Genomic DNA, 15,272 nt, shown 5'->3' with positions numbered 1-15,272 from the left:
TGCTACTTCTTCTTATCGCTGCAAAATAGCTACCCCCAGACCCGCGATCCCGAGTTTCTGTGTTGCCGATCGCCGGTCGCCGTTCGCCGGTTGCCAGTTGTCGATCTCCTCCCGATCCTCGTTCCTCCTCGTTGCAAGTTCCCCCCGAAGTTGCACCGATCGCAGTGGTGGGTCGCCATTCAATTTATTAGCTGCAATAAAACGCAAATCATCGAGCCGCAGAGCCGAAAGAGCGCGGCATCGGCAAAGTGTTGAAATCATTTGAAATATTTGTCATTCGCTGATAGTCCGAAGGAGCGAGCGTATGGCGTAAAAAGGGGGTTCGGTCGGATCGGTAGCTCTCTTGGTTAAACCATTAGCCGCCCCTGGGATCCGTTTCGATCCGATCCGATCCGATCCGTTCCGATCCTCTCGCCCGCTTCACTTTTTTTTATCTATGGCCCGCCGAGCTCTCCATAACTCGACTCATTTATAAAACAGGCAGCGGCGGCGGACTTCACATAGACGACGGGGCCTCTCTTTCTGGCCAGTCGCAAATTTATGGCCCTCCTATAAGACTAGACTTCCCGGCGATCCAACGATCCAACGATCCAACGCGGGGGAATCGGCAGGGGCAATGGCAAACGCAAACGCAAACGCAAAAGCGATAAATAATCATCGATAGTTTGCCTAGGTGTTTGCAGTACGGGTGTGCGCTTTATGTGGGTGGCGGGTACAAAACGATTATTAATGAAGCACCCGACACCGGGTGTATTACAAATCGATTAACGTCCATTGAAGGAGTGTTTTTAACGATCTAAATTGCTTCAATTGGGTATGACCAATTTTGCAAATCGGCTACTTGCCAATAAGTTATGGCTCTGGGCTAAATTTGGTGGTTTATAACTTGGATCTATTGGGAGGTTGAGCACGGGGTCTTTAAACCTCACCTGGTATCCTTTCTCTTGTTTAAATCAATTTTAAATCATTTCAAGTTCATAATTAATTTGTATCTGCTATAAAAATCATCGATTTAATCGAAAACCGAGCGATTTTAAAATGTTAGCCACTTCGTCTTTCTGCTTGACTTGCCAAGCTGGCGACCTATCGATAACCCGTGGCTATCGAGTCTGGTGGGGATCAGTGGGCCGCGTCCAACCGCAGCCACTGGGTGCCAGAACTCATGTTCCGAGTTGGCTTTTAGCTGGGCACTCGCTTTCAGCTCCCGGCCAATCGACTGTGACTTTTGTTTTTTTGCGGAGAGGGGTGGATATTTTTCTGAGGGGAACAAGCACGATCGATTTGCATACAACAAATGCAAACGAAAAATAAAAAAACAGGAGAAAAAAAAAAGAAAAACCGCCTCAGTGGACAGGCAAAGGCATCATTAGGCAGCTGGCGCAGCGATTTCATTGAATAGCGAATGGTGGGTTTATTATTCTTGCCTTCTTTTTTTTTTTTGCTTTTCTGTGGCCCCAAATCACCGCCCATTTTGCTAAGCAAATTTGCAATTGGCTGCAGTCCGCTGGAGTTCTCGAAAGTGGGGGTCCGTCGTTCGCATACAACTCTTTCTGTCTTCTGTCTTTCTGTATCTCAATCGGTTTTCGGCTCGCTGTGGCCTTTGCTTCGTGTTGTCATTAAAATGTAAATCCGTTTAATTAACATTTTCCCCCCAAAACAATCCCGACGACCACCGGCCGATAAGGCAGCCGAAAAGAATTGTTATAAATTGTAAATAAATTTTGACTTTGTCACCGTATTTCGGATTCGGATTCTCGGATTCAGAATCGAATTCGTTTCGATTGGCAGCTGCATCGTGAGAGTTTTGACATGTCCGGCCGAAGAGATTTTGGACTTGGGTGGCTGTTTGTTTTTCCCCGGTTTCTCGTTTTTGTTTCTCTTTCGGGGGGCATTAAATTATGCATAATTTACAGATTAATATGAGGCAGCATGGTGGCCGGTGGCCCGTCGGCGATCTCTATTCGGGGGTCTCCTCCTCATCCTCCACTGAATCTACCTGATCCGTTGGCTTAATTAAGACATGGACCGCGAGGTCTGGGATCTCTGGGTTGATCAGAGTTTTGTGTTGATATTTATGGTATAGATCGCTCAATATGCATATCGCCTTAATACTTATTACAGCTTAATAAAAACGACTCAACTCGGTCCGAGTTCGAGTTCGGTTCGACTCGATTCGACTTAGTCATCATCAGAGGCGCTTCATTATGCCCATAATTGGTCAACAGGTAGCCGAAAATGGCTGTGCTGCCTAATTGAGTCCGGAGATGATCGAAATGGGGATTGAGCAGAGAGTTTATCATTGTCATTGGCTTTGGGAGCGGTGCCTTAGAACTCGCCACCGAGTTCGGGATCGTTCGCTTAACCCGTGGATCTGATCAGTGGTTTAGTGGATCAGTGGATCAAGCAATCAAGCCATCAGTTGTTCAAGCCAAAAACATTTTGTTGATCACTTGCTGCCAATTTCAATTTGGCATCGATCTTCTTCACACGATCTCTCGATCGATCAGCATTTTTATTTCTTTTGTTTTTTTTTTTTCATTTTTTTTTTGTTTTGCCAAAAGAAACTTACCTGAGGCGGCCAATTAAAGGCCAAGTTGGAGCATTCAGACATTCACTCACGATCACCTCCTCTTGCCAGAGTTCTCTTCTCTACTTCGCTATTTTTCCGAACTTTCCACTGAGCGGAGTAGAGTAGAGAGTGGAGTCAATTCAGTCTAACTGGCGATCACCGTTAACTCGCTGGTTACATGCCAAATCGAATCAAAGTGTGAGTGATCATTCAATTAACCCAGCACGCCAGCAACACCAGGAACACAGGCTGCAGCAACAGCAACAGCAACAACAACTGCAACATCGACAGCGACAACAACTCGACGACAGCAATCACACAAGGCAGCAACGACAGCAGCAGTGCCATCATCAGTTAAATTATGTGATAATATGCCAACAATGAGTGTGCAACAACAGCAACAGGGAGAGCAACCGCGGCAATCTCTCGGCAGCAACAGCGATTTTACCTTTTAGCAATCAACACGCAAAAGCCCAAAACAAACGTGTTGCAGGTTGCGGGGAAGGAGCAGCAACATCAGCAGCAGCAGCAGCAACAGGAGCTCAAGCTGGGTGCAACGAGCAAGCAGCAACAGCAACAAGTAGCAACTGCAACGCGGGAGCAACAGCAGCAGCAACACCAAAGGCAACATGAAATTGTCGCACCATTTTTGGTATTGACCGCCGGCGGCTCAATCAGTTTGTCACCAGGGCGATATATAGAGTGATTAACTGCTCTACGGATTGGATTGTACTTTGTCAATATATGCGGAGAGCAATCACACAAAACTTGACACTGCAAACTGCAAACTGAAAACTGCGAACTGCACACGGCAGCAACATTCAATCGCTCTACGTGCCGCAATGCATAAGTGCAATCATATACTCGTATGTGCTAAAAATCTAGGCAATATTTGATGCATAATTGCCTTAGGTTTTTGTTCGCCAATCAATTCAATCAGCAAATACAATCACGACAGCCAGCAGAGCCAGCAGAATCAGCAGAAATAGCGCCCAGCGGCAGCAGCAGCAACATCAGTTGCAGACCCAGCAGCAACATCAGCAGCAGCAGCAGCAACATCAGCAATCTGGTTGTTGCCTGTTTGAGTGACGACAACTGGCGACGACTGCGTGGCGTCCGTGTAATCGCACTTCATGTCTAATTAGACTTGTTTATGCCAGTTTCGAACAAAAGTGCAGAGCAGTGAGCAAAGCAGGCAGCAAACTGCATTGCATGCTTATATTTTTATGGCTATCTTCACGGTTATTTTCATTTAAATCGCAATTCAAACTCGCAGCACAAACACAGCGACCGAAAATGACATTTTAAATGACAATTTTGCGCCTTGTGCGCCATGCATGGCAGCCCAATGAAAAATTAACGTAATAATGCAAATTGTTTTATCAATAAATTCTAGACACACACACACACACACACACAGAGTCACACACACGCATACAGATAAACACTGGCGGCGTAATTATGATGATTGTTGAAATGAATTTATGTGTCAATAAATTTAAAGCAAATTAGCAAATGACGTTTTAAGTAGACGACTACGACGACGCGTTTTGCCCGCGATTTATGGACTGCGATTCGTTCTTTTTTTTTTTTTTGGTTTTTTTTGGTTTTTGTTACTGCTTTTTTTTTGGCGTTTCGAATTTGATGGATGATCGCCCGGCTATAAAGTGTTTGTCTTTAAAAGGCATTCAAACTTCGGCCGATTGGGGATTTTCCGGGGGTTCAAAAAGCGGGTGGAGCAAAAGCGTTTAGTTCAAAATGGCGGGCAATTAATCAGCTCTTTGTTGGCATTTTGTTTGGCCTTTTGTGCCTTTCGGTTTTTCGGTGTTTTCGGCTCTGTGAAGTGTTTGCCTGAATTTGCACTCTTTTCATGCCAATGGAGGGACGAAAAAAGGCGGAATTTATATCTGATTTAATTGGCGCTTTTCCATCACAACATCGAACTGTGAACTGCGATGTGAATGGTAATAAAAGGTGTATTTTTCTACTTTGTTACTACATTCATCAAGCTATCTGAGTGATATTTCAGCTCTTTAATAATTCTGGAATTTAGTGGTTGAGATCCCTTTTAGGGCATTTAATTACTACACATTCGTGTTGTAAGTAATTTTAGTGCTTCCAAATGAAGTCGTATTCCCATATTTCCACCTCATTCATGTTTCGTGTGGCAACATCCCCCACTGATTCATCCTTGAACTCCCCAACTCACCGTCGTCGACACCCAAAGCCATGGACACACACACACACCACTGGCATTAGTCACACCTTCATTTCTTTGGGAACGAGTCGCCATTGGTGGTCTTGGGGTTTTGGCTCTGGCTTTGGCTTTGCCGTTGGCTTTGGCTTTGGCGAGAGGCGTGCGAATCCGGCGCAGATACAAGATACAAGATACTCGTACTATGAGATACACATTGTGGGCTGTCTTTGTTTGCTCTCTTTGTCTCCCTTTACTTCGCTCGTTCGATGTAGCAGCAACAACGAAAAACCCAGGCAAAGTTGCTCTTGTCTTTTTTTCTTTCGATTTCTCGTTTTTTGTATTTTGTTGTTGTTTTTTTTTTTTTTTTTTCCTTCCAAATTACACAAACAAAATGGCGGCGGGTGCTACTTGTGGGGTCTCCGCACGCAGCAGCAACATCAACAGCAAAAGCAACAGCAACAGCAACATCAACAGACACAGCAGCAACTTGTCCGGGGTTTACTAGGCCTGTTTGTCGCCTAATCGAAGTCGAGCCGACGAGTTATGGTAATTAAAAAGGTGTTCCTTTCTGCAACACAACGGATCGAAACGGATCGAAATGGATTGGGCAATATATAAAGAGAGGGTCTTGCGATGCCGAGGACTGGAGACATTGCAGCTTGCTTGGGGGGTCTTCTCCTCCATCGCCCTTTTCTCCGCCGACAGAAAAAAACTCCAATACTGCCGTCGTCATCGTCGTCGTCGACAAATTCATATTTTATGACAACAACTTTGTATTGGCACAGGGCTCGGGCTCGGGCTCGGGCTCCCTCCTCGAAGTTGCCCCTTCTATAAATTCCCCACCTTCGATTTAATCGTGCCATTTGGTGGGTGGTCGTTGGCTGTTCTCTGTTGCCTGTTGGCTGTTGGCTGTAGGCTTTTGCCAATCTTTTGCCGCCGCAGCCGTCGATGTTGCTGGCGTGTAAAGTGAACGGCGAGGCGACGCCGCCAAATCGTCAGCAAAAATTTACGGTAACCGGGAAAGAAATTACATTCTGAAAAATGGTTTTAGTGTAGATTAAAAAAAAAACTATTTCCACAAAGAGACTATCCTTTCAGCAGTAATGTACTATTAATAGGAAGTTAAAAGTTGTAAGATTCAGCAAATATTAGAGAGCATTGTTTCTTTAGTGGGTTTCTCTGTTTCTTTCAGTGCTTTTTTGTTTTTTTTTTTTTTTTGTTTTTCGTGTTAGGAGTTTTCCGCCGTCTGAGAGTTTTCGTGAATTCCTTGCACCGTTCCTTGGTCTCTCGTTTTTGTTTTCCCCCGGTTGGTCGAAACGAACTAGCCACGGCCCTCAGACAATTTCACTAATCGCCACCATTTGCATCTATTTTCGTTTTCGTTTCGGCGCCCGCAGACGATCCTGAACTCGATGCACAAGTACCAGCCGCGTTTCCATCTGGTGCGAGCCAACGACATCCTGAAGCTGCCGTACTCCACGTTTCGCACGTACGTCTTCAAGGAGACCGAGTTCATCGCGGTCACTGCATATCAGAATGAGAAGGTGAGTCCCCCATGCAAAGTGCCTCCATGGATACTGACCTCCTTACTTGCATTTCCTCCCCACAGATAACTCAGTTGAAAATCGACAACAATCCCTTCGCGAAGGGCTTTCGTGATACTGGTGCCGGCAAGCGGGAAAAGAAGTGAGTATCAATAGATAGAACAAAGGGGGATTAAATGACAACAAAATATATGTTCCACTACAACTCAATTTAGGAGCTTTATAACATTTGATACCCAAGATCTAACCATGAGTAAAAAATCGTTACTTCCACTGTAATCCCTGCCGAATTCTCTATTCCCCCGAAAAATCATTATCAAAAAGCGAACTAATCAGGACACGGCTAATGGGAAAAAGGGCAGAGTGGAATTGGTTGGCCTTTTGTGGCTGTCAGACAATCAAAAGTTTGCAGCTCCCTAGCCGAGAACTCATTTGTCTCCCTGGTCTGGGTATCTACCATTTAGCATTTGCCATCCAGCAGCTACCAACTACCAACTGCCAACTACCATCTACCGTCTACATCTCCATCTCAATCGGGCCAGCCATCTATCCATCCATCTATGTATCCCTATGTAGTCCCCCCTTTTCCTGTTTTGTGGCTTGATTAGCAGGCCAAAAAGCGCACACACAGATACTCGGATGTACAGACACAGTTACACAGATTCCACTGACACACACAGATACAGATACAAATACAGATACAGATACAGATACAGATACAGATACAGAGGGACATTAATTTTTGTCAAATCTATGCGGAACTAATTAGCCTGCAGCTTGTCAAATTGCAAGTCATACAAAGGAGGCGGCCGCAGTGGGCGTGGCGCTGGGGCAGCCAATGATGGTGATGATGATGATGTGATGCTCATGGCCATTCTGTTGGCTTCTGTTTTTCGAGGGTAATTCTGATGACTGGCACCTCCGATGGCAGCTCGAACATGTAATCCATATTGATGGATTGATTTCAATTTCCTGTCGGCGGAGGGAGAAATCCCCCCGAAGGGCTGTTAACGATGCTCGATGATGGTCGTTGGTCAGGAAAAGCTTTGAGTTTTTAGCACACACACAGATTTTCAATTTCTGTTTGCCACCCGCTGGCGGGTTTTTTTCCGCAGGGATGGATGGAGAGAGGAGGCTTCTGAGATCCCCTTTTTGGGTTTTTGGTTTTTTTTTTTTTTTTTCGTGGAGTGGTTCCGGTTTCCTGTGGGCGGGTGATGACTTAGCATAATGATGAATGACATTTAATAGCCAAAGCTGACTCTTTAGCCCCCTCCCTTTGCTCCCTTGTCCAAAATGTCCATGTTTAAACGTTACAAATCAATTTTCACCCACTGCTGGCATATTGCAGCCACCCAGCCACCCAACCACCCAGCAACATCCACCGCATTTGACACAAACAATTTACTCAAGTCGAGTTTGGGTCGAGTTTTTGTGTGTGTGCGGTGGAGAACTGATTACTTCTGGCTTGATTGGCATTAGCGTGTCTGTCTAACCTAAGCTCTCTTTTTTCCAGGCCGTAAGGGAAAAAATCAAAGAATTTGCCTGGTCATTGATGTGACAGGCAGTTGTCAGTAAGCCAGCCAGCCAGACACACAGTCAGTTAGCCGGGGCAAGAAAACAATTGTTAATTAAATGCTTGGCGAAAAAGGGAAGCCCGAAAAAGGGGTCAAACACACAAAACCGCTAAACCGCTTACAATTCCGCAGAGCAAAATGCCAGAAGAAGTTGAAGGCGAACACGAGTCCTGAGGAGAGCTGCCAAAAATCCTTGGCAATTAGTGACGACTTAGTCAACTCTTTTTTTGTTGTTGTTGTTGCAACCCCCTTAACGGTCACGCCTCTCCCATGACAACAACAACAGCAACAACGATAACGAAAAAGGGGAAATAAAGCCTGGGTGCTGCTGTAAAATGCTGATGATGATGATGATGATGGTGATGGCATTCCAATGTTAAGTCCTTCACAGCAAGAGATGCTAATTGGTGGCAATCTAGTGCGCAACTTCCGGCGGAATGATATTCAACTGCAGTAAACTCCCTTTCTGCGAAACTCCAAGCGAAACCTTAACCCCCTCCCAACCCCCTTTTAACCCCTGCCACTGCCCGCGGCAAAACGAGAACCGGAAATCCAAAGTGAAAACGTTTTAACAGCAGCAATTGAAATTCGCTTTTCTCGGCGCCTTTTGTTGTTCCTGTTGCTTTGGGCTTTTTGCGCAAAAACTCTCACCCCATTCGAGATTCTATTTGATTCTTTTTTTTTTAATTTTTGCTAACCCGAGGCGTTAGTTGACAATAGGTCTCGGTCTGTGGATATTTATATACATACGTATATATTATATATATGTTTGTAAAGAGGGAAAATGTGAGGATGCTTTGTGGGCGTGCGTGGGCTGTTTAAGCCGCAAATTTAGACTAATTCAAAAATTACAGAGCACACAAAACAGCGCAATTTCTTTGGACCTCCTGGAAAACCACACCCATGGCAAAAAAAAAGCGACTCCCTTTCGGAGCGATTACTCCGTCGCTTGCAACAACAACAATGCGGGAGAAAAGGGCAATAGATAAACGTCTTCGGCTTTTGGGCCGAACTTTTATGGCCCTGCTGCATGAGAAAACTCAGGGTCGAAGTTGAAGGAAAAGCGGCCCAAATGGGGCGTGAAAATTTGTAATACAATTTACAATTTATATAAGTACACACAATGTGCATATTAAATGTTTAGCTGTGAACTTTTAAACTTGTTCCAAAAACTTACTACACTTTTTCCTATGCTGATCTTAGTCAAATATAATTTTGTATAATTACACCAGCATTTATATAGATCCCACAGATCAGTATATTTTTTATCGGTAAATTTTTCATAGCCCCAAAAATTTGGGCCTTCGCTCTTCCTCAATTCCTGTGTTACCGCACAAATTGTGTTTGATCCTGAGAGACCCCGTGAATAGTTCGCCGTCTTGGCCTTTGTTGCTAAGTGGGTGGGTCAGATACGTGGCCTGGATTAACACAAATTGATTTGCTATTAAATTAGGCTCACCAACACACACACACACTCGCACACACCCACACACGTAGACAGGTGGAAAAACAGTTAAGTGTAAAGGAAGACGCCCTTGGCGAAATGCCAGCAATGCAAAAGTGGGCGGTTCGGGTGGTTTGGGTGGTTCGGCGCGTGGTTTGGGCTGGGTGTCCTGCGTTCCTGGCGGCTCAGTGGTTTGGATGGCGCCTTTTGCACTGGGTGTGGTTGCTGTGATAATGATACACACACACACCATTCGCATGTGTGTGTCGGCTGCTAAAATTGCCCAATTTGTGAGGCAGTTTCGGCTTTGATGTGTGAACAACAGCGGTGCGGAAAAATAAGGAAAATTGAAATGGAAAATGTATGGCGAAGGGGAGGTGGATGGAGGAGGGTAAAAGATTGGCCAGAGCACAGACACTAAATTACACTAACGTGTTTTGAATTATTTTTCAATTTCATTGTCAGCCGCAGACATACGGACGGACAAGCGGACAGAATACGGACAGAAAATACGGACGTACAGGCGGCCCTTTCCGCCTCCTCACATTGTTACATTTCAATTAAGGTTCAGTTGGGCGATATGGGCGGTGGTTTTTAGGGGAAAGGCGGGTGGTTGGGCCGAGTGGGGCACACGTCACAGGTCTGACAGCAGGCACATTGCCGGCTTTTTCGGTGAAACACTGAACCGCCGGTAGCGCTGGTTTATCATTTAGCAGATATTTCTGTTACCAAAAATATTATCAAAGCTTGAGCCCTGATCCCAACGAAAATTCCGCTGAAAAAAGCCACCGACAATTGAGTTTGGAATCCTACCTCTCGCTTGGTTAAGGGATTTGAATCTAAGTGGGGATAAGGTTTAAGGCAATTTAAATACCCAACTCACAAGTGCGAATTACTCGATTAAAATACAAGGGGGTTTTCTCTCCTGTCCCACCTGACTATTGGATGTTCTAATTTGTGGCCCGTCTCTCGTACAACTGTTGTTACAGGCAGGCGCTGATGTCGAACCGAGGGTCCGATTCGGACAAGTTGAACCCGACGCACGTGAGCAGCTCGCGGGCACCGCTCCACTTGGGCCACGCCGGCCGTCCGCCGCACTTGCATCCGCACGCCGCTCTGTTGGACAACCAGCAGGACGACGACGACAAGCTCCTGGACGTCGTCGGCCCGCCGCAGAGTCCGCTCCTGCCGCTCAGCCACTCGCTGCAGCAGATGCACGCCCACCAGCACTCCGGTGAGTAGTTTACTCAATATTTTACCGAAATATAGAAAAAGCTATGGAAAGGTTTTTTGAACTGGACCTGCTTGTAATATCATAAAAGCTGAACAGAAGGGTTTGCTCAATGGCGTACTACTATAATAATAATAACATGTTAAGTAAGCTAACATATCAAATTTAAATTGCTTATTAAATTTTCAAATAACTTCTATAAAAAAGGCTAAAATATCAAATTTAAGTTAGTGATTATATCTACATTACTATTTTCCATCACTACGCCTTAAGAGATTCCCTTCTGATTTGTGTATCCTCTAAACTATCCTCACTAAATGTCATTTATTTGATTCTTCCCCCACATAACAGCCCTGGCCGCCTGGTTCAACCACCTGGCTGGCGCGGGAGCCGGAGCCTCCGAGCACGCGGCTGCGGCGGCAGCGAATGCGAGTGCGGAGGACGCACTGCGTCGCCGCCTGCAGGCGGACGCCGATGTCGAGCGGGACGGGAGCGATTCGAGCTGCTCGGAGAGCGTCGGCGGCAGCACCGGCGGTGCCTTTAGGCCCACCTCGACGGGCAGTCCCAAGGAGGCGGTGGGCGCGGCTGCTGCCGCTGCAGCGGCTGGCTTAAATCCCGGAGGCGGCGGCGCCGGCAGCTACCCCTCGCCGAATATATCGGTGGGTCCGCCCATCCATCCGTCGCCGCATCTGTTGCCTTACCTGTATCCACACGGCCTCTATCCGCCGCCGCATCTCGGCCTGCTCCACAATCCCGCAGCGGCGGCGGCCATGAGTCCCGCTGGCTTGAATCCGGGCCTGCTCTTCAACGCCCAACTGGCGCTGGCCGCCCAGCATCCGGCTCTATTTGGCCACGCCTACGCGGCGGCTGGACACACGCCGGTGTCGCCGTTGCAGGGCTTGAAGAGCCACCGCTTCTCGCCGTACAGCTTGCCGGGCAGCCTGGGCTCGGCCTTCGATGCAGTGACTCCCGGCTCAAATGCCAATCGATCGGGTGATCCTCCCGGCGGCGGCGGCTTGGCCGGCGGTGTGGTGGAGAACGGACCGCGGAGCCTGAGCTCCAGTCCGCGACCTCGACCGGCCTCACATTCGCCGCCGACGCGACCCATCTCGATGTCGCCCACCACGCCGCCCTCGCTGATGAAGCCACGGGTGGGCGTGGCCCAGTCGCAGCACTCGCCCTCGGAGCTGAAGAGCATGGAGAAGATGGTCAACGGGCTGGAGGTTCAGCATAATGGAAGCGCGGCGGCAGCGGCGGCGGCTCTTCAGTTGGCCGAGGAGGCTGCCCAGCACCACCAGCACCACACACAGGCGCACCACCAGCAGCAGCACCACCACCAGCAGCAACAGCAGCAGCAGGCACAAGCACATCCGCACCACCAGCACCACCAGCAGCAGCAGCACCTTTCAACACTCGACGCACCACGGAGCGACGGCGGGTGGTGCGGATCAGTGACAATTACTGGACGGCCGCTCCGATTGCGAGGATGCCGGCCTGGAATTGGAACTGGAGTTGGAGGAGGACGTCGACGATCAGGAGGATCCCGATGATCAGGACGAGGATCGCAGCTCGGTGATCGATCTCGATCTGGATGTCGACGTCTGACCGCGAACGGATCACCGGCAAAGTCTCTAGCCTCCGAACTACACGGCCACCGTCTTCGTGGTTTAGCGGAGTGTGTACATATGGATTTGGATATGGATTTGGATTTGGACCCCCTAGCACCTAGGCATTTGTAGCATATAGTGTACTATGTAATCCCCCCCTCTCTCTCCCACACACTCTGTCTCTTTCTCGGCTCGAAGTCACTTTGCCTGCCCATAGCCGGCCTTAAGTAATTTTTTTTTGTCTCGTTTCTAAGGAAAATCTAGCCCCTAGAATTCGCCGGCGATTTGGAGGCAAAGTGGTGGAGAGAGGTTTGCGGAGGGCAGTAAGCGAAAAGTTAAGGGGGAGTGGCAAAAGAAATGAATGGAACTTTTTACGCCTCGAAGGAGCAGCACTTCAGGATCAAACAAACGGAAGGGAAAGGAAATTGAAGGGAGAAATATTGGACAAAGAGCTCCCCTCAGACAAATTTATAAGGCATATAATGTATATGTATCACCCATATATGTATATTAATTGGATTGAAAATAGCAACATCAAAGATGGCGCCTCTTTATATACATCTAGAAAACACACATATATATATATATATATATAGTATATATAGAAGCTGATATATATACAGAAGATTGTAACCTTAGTAAAACATAAAAAACATGAGAAGAAAACCCAAAAAAAAAATACCACAAAAACAAAATAAATGCAATTTTTTTCTTAGTCTTAGGTGGATGAATTTTTTTTTAGTAAACGTAAATAAAACCTATATACATAGAAATAGAAATAAATATATATATATATAAATATATATATATACATGAATAATTTATGTAGCTCTTAAGTACCAAGATACCGTAAACACTCAACAAACACACACACACATGCAGCACCACCCCACACACACCCAAACACACACACACACACCAGTGACGAGTTTTCTTCGTAGACGATGGAAAATGCTTATAAAAACAAAAAACTATATTAACACAAAGAGCTTGAGTTTTCCTAATTTAACTATAATTTTTTTTTCGATTTTTTTTCGTACTTTTAAGTTCTAAAAACCAAAGAAGAAAGTAATCGATTTTTTTTTTCATATTTTTATTTTAATTTCGGAACCCCCTGAGATGCTAATTTAGGGCACGAGTTCTGTGTGTGTTTATATCATAAATATATATGTATACTATAAATTTATGCATAAAAAAATATAATTTTTTTTATTAGTAAAGTACATTTTTTTTGTGTAAGGATTTAAATAAAATTAAAAGAGTTGAATTCAACGCATGTTCCTCGCATAATTTAAGAGAGAGCAACAAAGACGCAGCTAACACACACCCACACATCTCCCTCGCACACTCACTCGCACACACCCACACACACACACACGCGCACACAAAAAGTCCCCACAAATAAATAAAAAAACGAAGGAAATTCACAAAAAAAAAATTAAAATAAATTTCTGTAGCTATTTGTTTTCCTTGTAACCCAATAATAATTGCAACCCAATTGCAACACACCATCATCATCATCATCATCATCATTATGATCTTCACCTGCACCATCATAGGCAATCTTATGACGGAAGCGAATTAACTTTTTTTTTCTCTGTTGGTTAGCTGTTTTTTGAAAATGAATTATACGCAAAGCAATATTAATTATAGTTAATTAAATTTAAAACAAACGCAAACAACCCGAAACAAGAACAAGAACAGCAGCAGCAACAACAACAACAAGAACAAGAACAACAAATTATGTACGAAAGGATATATATTTAAATATATATATGTATATGGATAAAATTAATGAAGAAGCAACAACACCTCATGTCACTGCAATTATATATAAAATTAATTAAACAACAACAAAACAAAGGAAATTAAATAAAAATTATTACTAAAAAAAAAGACACAAACACTGCATTTTTAACAAATATTAATGGTACAACCTAAACAACAAAGCCGAAACATGCAAGCGAAATTGGTTCGTGTTTCATTAGTTTCCCCGCTTATTTGTTTGGATTTTTCTTTTTTTTATTTGGCTCATTGTTTGTTCTCTGCTCGCTGGGGAAAATTACCCTCGCATCCTTCCCCGAAATGAGCAGCGCCAACAGGAATATTAAATAAATGAATAAATAAATAGCAGCGGCTGGTAAACAGTGCGTGTCATAATTAACTGTTCGCCCGCTGACCCACTCTGCCCGCCAATTGTCTGTGGACGTGGGCCAATGGCAGGTTTGCCAGGCGATGGCGATGCTGAGGATTCAACCTTATAGACTCTTTTCACTCTGCTCCCCAATCGAATTTGCAGGAAAATCCCATTGAATATCAAAACTGAGGCATAAAAGTAGGTATTTCCAAGGCTCAACAGTTTTATCTACTTGAAACTTCAAATCTACTTGAAAATTATGCTTCCAGCGCAAAAAATACTCTATTAACATATTGGTTAACTCAATTTAATTCCATCACCGTCATCTGTGGCTGAGCTGTGCTGTTAATTTTTTATCGCAAACTGTCGCTTATCTGCACCAACGACTTGCAAAGTTTTTGGCTTCTCTCCTGTTCCTCCTAATGGAATTACGATGATGGGCCTGAGGAGTTGGCCAACTTGACGGTCGGATATCGAAGGTGTAACACTTAATTTAATAAAAAGTTTGTCTGTCGGAAGGAAGGCAGGCAGTTCGGTTCGGATTAGCCAAGCGGCGATTATCGACGGCGTGGCTAAGCCAAGCGTTAAGCACTGGCTAATAGAATTTGGCACGAATGCTCCGAGCTCGACGAGATAACGACGGATTACGGCAAATTCGTATATTTGGATCCGTAATTGAATGCCCGCATGCGGGGGCATATAATATATATACATTATACAGTCTGGAATCGTTGGTTACGCCCGACCGCCGGCGGTTGTAAATTGTAACGCTTCACTAGCAAAAGGCGCAAAGAGTTTAAGTGCGGCCCTAAAAGTTGCACAAGTTCCCCCGCCACTTTTATTAACCCTTTTTCCTCTTTTTTTTTTGTCTGTTGGCCCACGCACTGTCGATGGTTGTGAGTGTTTTGGGCCAAAAGTCAAATAGAATTGAATGCCGAACATAAATTACGTATTATTAATTGCCGCCGT

At 45.3% G+C, this 15,272-nt stretch overlaps 1 protein-coding gene across 4 annotated transcripts in view; it reads left to right on the top strand.

The window, feature by feature from the left end:
- LOC108091318 (optomotor-blind protein) overlaps nucleotides 1-14,062 on the top strand; it is a 60,772-nt gene extending 46,710 nt beyond the window's left edge. For 2 of the 4 annotated variants that reach the window (XM_017190452.2, XM_017190450.2), the window contains exons 4-7: nucleotides 6,164-6,310; nucleotides 6,376-6,452; nucleotides 10,312-10,562; nucleotides 10,911-14,062. In XM_017190452.2, coding sequence (XP_017045941.2) covers nucleotides 6,164-6,310; nucleotides 6,376-6,452; nucleotides 10,312-10,562; nucleotides 10,911-12,109 — 1,674 coding nt within the window. In that variant the 3' untranslated portion in view covers nucleotides 12,110-14,062. Of the gene's footprint in view, nucleotides 1-6,163; nucleotides 6,311-6,375; nucleotides 6,453-10,308; nucleotides 10,563-10,910 lie in introns of all 4 variants that reach the window. The other 2 variants (XM_017190451.2, XM_017190449.2) reach the window with 1 other exon arrangement.
- Nucleotides 14,063-15,272: the final 1,210 nt, after the last annotated feature.

The sequence above is a fragment of the Drosophila ficusphila genome, unplaced genomic scaffold (assembly GCF_018152265.1).
Source record: "Drosophila ficusphila isolate 14025-0441.05 unplaced genomic scaffold, ASM1815226v1 contig_198, whole genome shotgun sequence".
Classification (NCBI taxonomy): domain Eukaryota; kingdom Metazoa; phylum Arthropoda; class Insecta; order Diptera; family Drosophilidae; genus Drosophila; species Drosophila ficusphila.
The sequence above is the reverse complement of the archived record's forward strand: the minus strand, read 5'-3'. Positions and strand labels throughout refer to the sequence as shown.